At 43.5% G+C, this 11,166-nt stretch overlaps 1 protein-coding gene across 2 annotated transcripts; it reads right to left on the reverse strand.

The window, feature by feature from the left end:
* Positions 1-1,448: 1,448 nt before the first annotated feature.
* Positions 1,449-9,233, reverse strand: LOC149364599 (uncharacterized). 2 transcript variants are annotated; one of them, XM_089574547.1, is made up of 10 exons: positions 9,202-9,233; positions 6,108-6,304; positions 5,638-5,814; positions 5,421-5,504; positions 5,144-5,272; positions 4,873-4,935; positions 3,982-4,038; positions 3,523-3,719; positions 3,287-3,452; positions 1,449-2,439 (listed from the first exon to the last, which is right to left on the reverse strand). In XM_089574547.1, the coding sequence occupies exons 1-10, from the start codon at positions 9,231-9,233 to the stop codon at positions 2,285-2,287; spliced, it is 1,257 nt and encodes a 418-aa protein (XP_089430673.1). In that variant the 3' UTR covers positions 1,449-2,284. The 2 variants fall into 2 exon arrangements, 1 of the variants encoding a protein (XP_089430673.1); XR_016289205.1 differs by lacking the exons at positions 1,449-2,439; positions 3,287-3,452; positions 3,523-3,719; ... (3 more) ...; positions 5,421-5,504; positions 5,638-5,814 and having other exon boundaries at positions 6,167-6,304; positions 6,695-9,214.
* Between the last annotated feature and the right edge of the window lie 1,933 nt (positions 9,234-11,166).

Below are 11,166 nucleotides of genomic sequence, written 5' to 3' on the forward strand. Positions count from 1 at the left end.
TTTCGTACTTACATAAACACAAAAACATTTATTGCTTAGGTTTCTTCCTAATTTACTTATCCAACTATTTCCATCCGCTGTGGTACACATTTAACTGGCATCCATAAATAAAAACATCACACCTGGTTCCTTTTTGAGACTGCATGAAGTGTTACATAGAACACTTCAGGCAGTCTCGGAATGGAATCAATGCTTTTATATATGAATGCCCGTGGAGCCTTCATAAATATATGAGGCTTCCATTTTCCACAGTTCTTTCTAGCAAAACAGCACCCTTTTCTTTCTAACTGCGCAGTTAACTATATATTGCTAGCATATATGACCCACCCATCCCCACAGCTCATGAAGGTGAGAACGAGCGAGGACCTGTGCGGTTTTTGCGCAAGTGATAGGCAACGAATAGTGCTGCCAACGAATTTTGTTGCCTCAAAAACCATCGCTCGTAAGCTGAAACCGCGAGCTTTAGCCTTTTGTGAGAGATGCAGTTTGACAAACCTTCAAAAAAAAAAAAAGAAACTCTCACGGCAGAAAAAAAAACGGATCTCTAAACATTTTCTTCGCTGCAAAAACTCGTAAAGAAGGCGTAATTTTCCATGTCATTGTAAGTGAGCGCGATACGTTGCAAGGCAGTTTTCGAAAGTTTCTTCAAAATCATCTTCGAATGATTTAGAATGCTTAGAGTTGAGGATCCTTTCATGACAAAAAGTCCGGAAGAGCTTATCTCATTGCTTCGTGCTCAAGAATGTGCTAGGGAATCACTTTCTAGGTTTTGAATTGACGTCGCTGCTTTATTTTTCTCCAAAATTCAATTAGTTTGGGTGCCAGCCCACGCAGGCAACCCCGGAAACGAGGAGGCGCCCTCTATTGCTCGAGCGTACGTCAACCGAGCAGGCCGAACAGTGGAGAGGGATTGCGCGCGGGACAGACTAATCACCTACAATGAAATCACGCTACACTACAGAGAGGGAAGGCTCACATATCCACCACCACACCACACCCTCACGAAGGAACAACAGATTATATGGAGGCAACTCCAGTCCAGAACGTTTCCTTCACCGGCCTATCTGGCACTAATACACCCGGATCAACCCAACTGAAAAAACGACCTCGGCCCTATGTTGGGCCAAAGTCGGTAGCCGGCCTGGCCGACCTTGGCCCTAGCTTGGCAAACTAGGTTGGGCCGAGGTCGGGATTGGTTATTGGCCTCACACCGGCCGACCTTTGGCTGCCAACATAGGGCCGAGGCCGTATGCCGACCTTGCCGTCGCCAGCCAGTGCCCTGCTAGATTGTGAATCAATGACAAATCATGGTTACCTTATCTATATATGACGTTTGAAAACTAAATTTTGGCCATGAGGAATCTGACCTGTATGCACAGGCATCTTGAGGAGACACAAACAATGAAGACGAACTTGCAGCAATTATTAATGGGTTCCTTTATGCAGACATCAGTATACAAGCAGTTCCACTTGTTGTAAACGCATGGGTACGGTGAAATCTTACAAAATACTGAAAAACATCAAACTCATTTCAGCCATATATATCTTTTATTATTGTATTCAGAATAACTTTCACCAGGAATGCTACCGGGTGACTGGAAGGATGACTAGATTCTAACAACTTTCTTCATCCGGCTCAGCACGGGTTTCGTAGGGGACTTTCCTGCGAGACCCAATTGGCAATCTTCACTTTCGACCTGCATGCTAACCTCGACCGTAACATACAGACCGATTAATTATTTCTAGATTTCGCGAAGGATTTGACAAGGTACCACACCAATGCCTATCACTGAAACTAGCCTTTTATAAATTTGCACCCTAATATTCTAGACTGAATTAAAGAATTCCTAGCTAACTGTTCTCAGTTTGTTTCGATCTATTAACAATCACAACTCAGGCACTCTCCCCATAACATCGAGTGTTCCACAGGGATCTGTGCTCGGTCCGCTTTTATTCCTAATATATATAACGATCTGGCGCCACAAGTATTGTGTAACACCCATTTCAGATCGCCCGGCCTCTATCGCGTACTGCAACTTTTTCGGGTTCTTTTTTTTCCCGCACCATTGTTGACTAGAATGCCCTCCCTGCCGATGTTGCCGCCATCACTTGCCCACCTTCATTCTTATCCACTGTAACCATTTGTATGATACTGCAATGATTGTTCAATATGATTGTTTATGATTGCCGCACATTTATGATTGTTGAATATATTAACCAACCCCTTATGTAATACTCCCTGAAGGGGGTCTTTAAAGTGAAGAAAGAGAAGTGAAGTGAAGTCTTATTCTTCTGTGCCCACTGCCTCCCTTGCACGAGTCGGCTGGCGCCTCTGGCTGCGGCCACCCTCCCGATCCTGCGCGCCAATCAGCCAGCGCTTTATAACAGCGCTGCTTTTCTGCAGGGTTGCTTCTTCAGGGTAGTGTGCTCTCAGGCAGGCTACGATAAAAGAAGAGAGCAAAAACAAATGCCACCACTTCAAAAAGGCTCAAACCAGCTCAGCAGTGATATTCCAACCAAATAATCCGGTGCTTTGTAGTCCAGACTCGGATATAACAGTAATCAGCACTATAATCTATAATCATTGCAATATTCACTTTAAACCCAAAATAACATGCAGCAATGAGGGCAAAATGCAATAACCTAGAATAGCTGTCCTTTGTACATAGCATCCATTATGATATATTTGTGGGCAGTGTTCAATGTCTTCACAACAGTATTATAAATGTTTTAGCTAAAATCAGGGCCTTATATACTGAAAAATTAGGCATTGTGTGTACCATTGTAAATAGCACTAAACAATTGCAAGCAGCATTATAAATTCAATATTTTTACAATTGCATGAAACCTGATGCAGTATACAGTAGCAATTGTTTTAACAAGTTGCTTTAATGAGGCAATCTAAGCCAACAATAAAACAGCTACACTGCCGCCAACATGCATATTTACCCTTATATACAGGCAAATCATTTACAACCTGCATTTCATTACGTCCACGTCACTGCAGTGCCAAAATTAAGAATGTACACGAAATTTTTTCATGACAAAGTAGACTAAATAGAATAGAATCTCGAAGCACTTAAAATTATTTTTTTCCTGGGAAAACATTGCGGGATTTAATGTCCCAGAAGCAACACATGGACTATGAGGGACACCTTAGTGGAGGGCTCCAGGAATTTCCACCACCTGGGACAAATGTATTGTACTGAAGAATATATGGCTGGTAAAATGACCAGCATGTTTAGCACAGCATGACAATTCTTCACCAGTGTAAACAATCACTTACCCAGGATCATGTTATTGATGTTCTTCATCTCAGCAAACGCGTGCTTGCAGCCGTGAGACCCTTTCCAGCTGAATCGCAGTGATGCTGCTTTGCTCATCAAGTTTCGCATCAAAATTCGCACTGTGTCTTGAAAATCCGTGCCGCCAAACCTTGAGCAGTAGTTTGTCTGCAGATACATCATACCAAACATTAAAGAAAAGCCGAGGAAAAGTTTAAAGAGCAAAAATTAGACTTACAAGTACTTCCATGTTCCCTTCCGAGGAAAGATACTCTTCAATTGCTTGGACATCTTCCACTGTTGATGCAGGTAGCTTTGGGCAATCTTGGGGCAAAACTAAAGCTCTTGTTGCTTTGCTTGCAGTTAGCAGTGATCTCAAACTCTTCAGCTCGATGATTATTTTCATCTGGTTGTCAAAAACTTTCTTTTCGAAGGCTACAAGCAAAATAAGAACAACTTTGAGGCAAAATCCAGAAAAAGGGAATTTGACTTCTGCTAAGTACTAAGCAGAGCATCAGCCCTCTATGCACTACAGTCGAGTATTTAGAACTTCAAACTTATATACTGTTCCTCTTTACAGGCCCGAATAACTCGTACATCAACATCTAAAGTATTGTCAAAGGCACAGTGCATCATATATTGTTTGGATAGCAAATAAACTGGTACTAAAGAAAAAAAGCTGTAGGTGCACTCATACCTGTGAACCATGCAGGCAGGCTACCGGCCTCTTTCGGGACACTTGTGTTTGCAGGAGCTGTAACAAACAAAAAATATGGTACCTATTTTTATACACATTTCCCATAAGGAGCATCTCATACCCGTGCTGTAAGCATTAACAGCTGTGCTGTTACAGAGCATTAAGTTGAAATGCCATTACAGTCGAAAGAGCACCACAGAAACATTCGACAGTTTCAAATGCCTTCGAAATGCAAGTTTGTGTACCCCAGTGCACGATGTATTCAAGCTATAATTTGTAAAATGAAAATTTACAAGTGAATACCTGCTTCTAAGTGAATAAATGTGAGCTGACCCCACATGAAATGCCTTTTTATTTACTGTAAGGAATGCGCTACTCAATGTGGTGGCTTGGAGGTGTGGTTTGGCCTTTACCAGCTTAGTTTTGAAGTCCATGTTCATCGGAAGCGCAACACATAAAGGGAGTGAAATGACACCAAGTAAACATACACAACACAAAAAATGTCACACAATAAAAGTAAAGCACTCAGCCCACAGCAAGGCTTTTAGATACAAGTTGCACCCAGTAAACAAAAGCCCCCAATTCTATACAGCACATTTTATTACTGATAACTATGTATCCTCAGAGTCCAGCCTCATAAGCTTCAAACATTGAACTAAGGTTATCAAAACTAAACTAGGCAGCAGCAGCGTCACTGTAGTATGCCAGATGTTGAACCTTTCAACTGCCTTTGGAAACCATCATGGAGCAATGTACAGTTTACACAAGTCAATGGTATTCGGAATTTTTAATCTTATTCGACTCATTTCAGTATGTGTGCAGCATAAGATCACACAATAAATAATAAAAATCGAAAGATAAGGTTGTTAAAAAACGCAGCCGATATCACACCTGCTTCACAGTCAGTGCTGCTGTCGTGACCCCATGAGGGTGTGGTGGCTTTGTCCTGAAGACCTGCAATTTCATTGCAGAAGCATATAATTTTTAGATGCAAATGTTTCAGTCGTAAGCACAATACATTGCTGAATCTAAGACCCTCGAAAGCAAGAGAAATTAGTTGGTTACTGACAGTAATTAAAATCACTACTAAATGACGTACAGCCAGCTTGAAATGAACTACAGACAAAATGAAACAGTAAAATATATAGAAATAACTCCATACCACCATGTCTGGCAAATCTCTCTGCTAGGCGAGACATTCCTGGAAGCTCTTTCATGTGCCTGTTTTTTGTCATAGGTGACTTAGAATACACCCTCTGAACAGGTCTTTCCCTTGAAGCCACGAAGCCATCTATAAAGTTTTCAGAGACATACTTTGTTGCAATATGCTCTTCAATGTTTGATTCAATGAAGCAGTTTAAGGTCAATATAGACTAAACAATATGATTATGCCTAATTACTTTCACATAAAAATATGGCAGCACACAGCAGTGTTATACCTTGAATGTGGACTTGTTGTGAAGAGTTGCCTCTGAAGGGGGTATGTTCTTGGACACCCTGGCTCATGCCAGATATTTTCCTTCCTACATGAAAGAAATATAACAACAAAGGAAAATAACTGCCCCACAGAAGAAAAATCATGTATTCAGCAATAGTGCAATTGAGAAAATTAACAAACAAGTCACAAGAAATGAGCGAAATGCAACAAGCACTAACTTTTCATCCTAGTGCTTGGTGACCGAACCACGAGAATGTCGTCACCACTTTCGCTGTCCGAAAGAAGCACTGCCTTTCGCTTTCTCCGGCGCTTCTTTTCAGAAACTGAGTCTTCCGAGTCCAGATGTGAAGTTATAAGCGCATGTGGAAGACACTCTTTGGCGCGCTCATATGTGCCTGGGTCAAGAAACAGTTTTAGAGCACCCGTGAGAAAGTTTTCAAATTTTAATAACTGCATATAAACAATATTTCAGAAGCATTTTTGTGCAGTAGGTGGCAACTTCATACAAAGAGTACTGTTATGTTGCATCATCTTTAAAAGAGAATTGTTGCTAAACACATTCTTCCTAACCTTACACCAAATAATAAAAGTTCCAGTACTAAAGCGATGCATGTCCATTACAAAAGACCAGACATAGACAGCCTTGTGCTATATTATCACTATAAAAATGAAACAAAATGGTGCTCACTTTTAGTTGCAAGAATTCTTGCCTTGTAGCCTTGCCAGTTGTCCTCTACAGGTACTTCTAATGAAATCATGCGGTCAACTTCCTTTTTTGCTGTCGTTGGTGGCCAATAGCAAGTTGCACTACCACCTTCCCTTCTCACCCAGCTTTCGGGCACCACATACGTGCTACCTTCGTCAGTAAATTCCACAATGTGAAACCTGCAGGGAGAAGTATTACAATATGTGTGAACAAGACATGGCACATAAAACAAAAACCAAATGAGATGGACAGTATAGTGTGGCACAGGAGCCGAATGCGCTTCTAAGAGCTACAGAGCTACTTCACAATTAACCTGATCCTGGGGTATTCAGAAATCAGCATCAAATGCAAGCAAGACTATATGTACTCGCATGCTTCATTCACCCAAGGGCAGTGTAGTGCCTGTCACTGTGGCTTAGAAAGTGAAAATCCCTTGGCTCTAGTTCAGCAGTTAGAAGAAAATCAAGAGCTTCATCTGGCTGCTAAGAACAGCTTCTGTGTGCATGCATCAACACAGCATGCATATAAAACACTGCAACATGCTGGCATCAAATGATTGTTGTGCTTACGTTCTAGAAAAATGAGCCGGTGTTTCGTAGGCAAGAAGAAACACACGGAGCTGAATCTTGACAACTCCAGATGTCACAGCCGCAAACACTTCAATTAGCAGTTTTGCATTGTCACGTCCCAACTTCACAATCACTAGCACTTCACATCAACAGCTTTGGGTTCGCAGCCACATACACAGTGCACTGACATGATCTTCATGATGCATTAGTAAAAACACGGGGGTTTTCAAAAGCCACAAAAGCACCTACAACTGGAGTATGCAAAAAATCAGAAGATGTAAAACAGAGAAAAATACTTTTAAAGGCAAAAGCTGTCTTTTGCAGATGATCTCAAACAACAAAGATATTTGAAATGCCTGGGCAACATGAAAAGAAGTCAGAAGAGGTGAAACAGTGGAAAAAAAACATCCTTTCCCTTGAAGGGCAAAAGCAGGCCTTTGCAGACAACGTCAGAAAATAAAAATACTTCAAGATTGCTGCCACGAGAAGAAACTTTAAAGACTGACAGTAGCGATGACCTACAGGGTCGTGTGTAGAAGTCGCCTTCGTTCTTGCACAGTTTACCAACAATGAGAATTTCGGACCCAGACAAAAGAAAATTGCTGACAAGAACAATCCTGTTTCTACTAAGTAAGAGGCAATTGTCTGGCTGTTTTGTTCTTATAACGCTCCCCCTCCACACCACTTTACGGTACTGCTTCAGGGTAGGGTACGACAAAGCAGGACCACTGGAATGACAAGAAGAGGGAAGGACTCCACATGCAGAAAATTCAGCACTGGATCCACTTCCAACAACTGAACAGGCTTGTTCTTCCATGATTCTGCTGTAAAGCTGTTCCAAAGGCTTCTTTCCACACCTCACATGAGCCTTGAGATCTTTCAAGTAGTTCTCAAAAGCGAAACAACTAAAGTTATCCAGGCAGCCAAGCTGCCGGCAGTCATTGGCCAAGTGAATGAGACCATGTACATTGTAAATTAGGGACTCTTTCCCATAAATTGACTTGCACTTGCTTACAAAACTGCGCAGCAACTGATCAGCATAGTCTATGAAACAGTCCATTGATGAACAAGAAAGAATTGCAATGCCAACATGTAACTGTAGAAAATGCTCGTACATAGCCCTCGGCAAAATTTTCTTCAAAACAACAGGACCTGAATACAACAAGAACTGTCTGAACTCTGTAGCCTTCCATCGCTCAAACATGTCGACTGCTCGGGGTTTTCGTGCAAAATCACTAGTTATGTGTTGTCGCATTGTAGCCAGATGCCCCGATATTTGCATAACTGAGAAGTGTGCCAGCCGCACTTTTAATGGACCTCGCAACCAGTAACCAATAAGCTTTCGCACAACACCGAGGCACACCAAATGCATGTAGTCTAATGGAAAGCTTGTTACCATCGGGATACCAATTGATGTCAATGGGGAAATGCCTTTGTGATGCTCCGTCTGAGTTTGATCACCAAATGACTGATCGGTGCGCAGTGGGCTGTCCATGTTTTGGTAAGTAATGCGCCCAAGATAGACGCCCTTGGTGCAGCACTTGTCACATCCATAGTAGCCAGAAAATAATTTCGTGGCTTTCACAAAGGCCTTCGCTGGTGCATCACAAAGAATGGCTCTTAGTACCACCTTATAAGCAGTGGATTTGTGTAGAATACCATTTGACAGCAGAGGGCCCATTTCTTCAATGAACGCTTTGAGGTACTCATCCAGACAAGCCGGTTTCGATGTGCCGCAAAAGATCCCCACAGGAAAAATAATATCAGATTGTTGGCTGTGAGGGTGGTGAACCTGTACAAGTATGGGCCATACTTGTGTGCAACTGCTCTTAAACAGAGGCAGGCCATCGATGTTGACTGATATTGAGAGAACATTACTTGGAACCGAATGCCACATGTCCAATGCACGCAATAAGCCTCTCTGAAGGCCAAAATGAACGTACTCACCATTGCCGAGTTTCTCAAGCGGCACGCTTTGTCGCGTGGACACTAGAGCAGACTGTGTCTTAGGAAGATCAGTGAAGTGCGGCCTAAGAATGTCAAGCAGTGAATTAACTGCCGCTCTCCTGATATGATGCTTCACAGCCCAAGCCCTCAACTGGCTCCTTATCCCCTCTGGACACTCGGCATTATCGGGAACATCAATCAAGTCATGTTCATCAGGCTCCACAGGACCAGCGTTTTGGCCGCGCAAGTCACTTCCATCTGACTCAGCTTGATCTGCACTTGAACAACACTGTGCCTCTGCTGCGATGACAGAGGATTCAAAAGTATTCACTGCTGCATATGCTTGTCCTAAGCTGTCCCCGAGCGGTGCAAATCTATCGTTTCCAACACTTGCTAAACGTGATGGATTGTCGGATTGCAAATGGGGGAATGTCTCAGAGCAAGCTGCCGCCTCTGCGTCTTCTGTGACTTGCTGCAAACACCGCACGCTGCCCGCCTTCGCCAGATAAAGCTCTCGGCGACGTTTCGCCCTCAAGAACCGCTCCATGATGAGGTCTTACCTTCCGACGTTTAGATCAGGCGGTGTTGTCATGGTGAAAGGCCAAGACACGGCACTGCAGGAACAACCAATGCTTCAAATCCAAAGCACCCTGCCAGCTACGCCGCTACAGCGTAATACGGAACTTTAGACGCGACGCGACGAGAGTGAAAAGCGCGGGATGGGCATCGCGTCGCAAATTCAGTCGTTGTGACTGACACCGCGCTTTCGTAGATGTGCTGTCGAAAATATGTTCGCAAGAAACAAAAGTAATATAAATGTGTTATTTTATTCTTTGTTCTCAAATTATGCAAGTTAAAATTTACACTGCTTCACTACGTCTACATAAAAAAACATTTACTTGCCAGTTTCAATAAAACATCGAAACAGAAACTTTTGAGTTTCGGTTTCGTTTGATGTCAGAATAACGGGACTTTCCTTTTTATCTCTCGATGAAACTGCACACGTCCGACAGTTATTTAAATGCTCAGCATTAAAACGAAATTGATGCAGCAGCACTGCACCTGCATATTGCTTGCACATTACATTTCACCGATTGATAACTTAATTAGGCTCACCATGCATGCAGTGATGCGCGCAGTGTATTCGTAAAAAAGAATATTGAGATAATATGAAACGTACGTCGATCGAGCGTTTCGTCCGCAATTTCCACGCGCCTACTGCGCGTGCGTCTTGCGGCTGGCATCACTGGCCAAGCCAGTGGGTAGCCAACCATGGCCCTACGATGGTCCCCGTGTGGTTGCCCGAGCGTTGGGTGCCGACTAATTCCCTATCATTTGCCGGTAGTTGGCTGAACGTTTTTGGCCAACTATTAACCAGCCCAATGGCAGCCAACCACGGCCCGTCTAGGGGCCGCCATTGGTTGGCCGAGGATACCGGCTGCCGAGCACTCTCCAATTGCTTACCGATGGTCGGCCGTCGGCCAATTTCACTTGGGAATACAAGCCCGAATGCTCTCTTTGTGGGGCTCCGAGAGCAAACTTTGAACACATACTCTTCATATGCCGAGAACTCCAACCACCATCTCGCTGGAACCTCACAGACCTAGACGGTTGGGAGATCGCGGTCTCTAGCTCCAAGCCGGCCTCACAGAAGAGGCTGGTAGAATGGGCGGAGAAGGTCGCCAGAAGTCATGGACTGATGGCCGCCAACCGGGATTAAGAACCAAGCCAACCAAACATCCCCTACTTCCTTCCCTTACTTGGTTCATCAATAAAGTTTTTACCTACCTACCCTTATTTTTTTCCACATCGCAGGGCGAACTTCGCGCGCTAAAAGATTCGATTGATGACTACGGCCATGGCATTTCAGAATTGCCTGCGTTGACAATTTCTTGGAGTTGCTGCGTTTTTATCTTGCTTCGACCATCGTTAATTTCTTAGAGAAATTCATCGTCCAAAAGCTTGGTGTTTGCATTAGTTCATGCATTGAGCCAGTGTTAAGTGACTTCTTTTTATCATAATGTGACAAAAAAATTGCTTAGCGCATTGGCTTAGCTAATGTGGCTAAAGTTTTGATATATGTTGAAGATTATGTTTTATTCTTGCAAGGGTTCCACCTGAGGGGAGGTCAATGGCTTTCATCTCGATCCTCGACATTTGCAAAGAGTGCGTTTTCGGGCTGAGCTCCACTTATGAAATACCAGAGCAGGAATATCTCCGCTGAATCTGCATTGTTATTGGCAAAAACCAGGCGGGCTGGATCAGCCTTGCTCCAAAAACGGTATTCTAAACTATCAGTCTAAAAATTGCCTGCGCGCTGCTCATGAAAGACCTTGCCAACGTGAAGTGAACGACAGCGTGCAATTCCGGCTCCAAAGGATGAACCGCGCACGGCATCCTTGCGCAATAGCTTCGGTGATTGAAGCTCTCATCCAGGAGGATCGCATCTGAGCATCACCCAAGTGAACAAGAACCGCAACGGGAGAGACCGGTGGCCATTCCCTGATGTGGCATTCCGTTTGTGG

The sequence above is a fragment of the Amblyomma mixtum genome, chromosome 2 (genome assembly GCF_055824585.1).
Source record: "Amblyomma mixtum isolate Tamu chromosome 2, ASM5582458v1, whole genome shotgun sequence".
NCBI classification, from domain to species: domain Eukaryota; kingdom Metazoa; phylum Arthropoda; class Arachnida; order Ixodida; family Ixodidae; genus Amblyomma; species Amblyomma mixtum.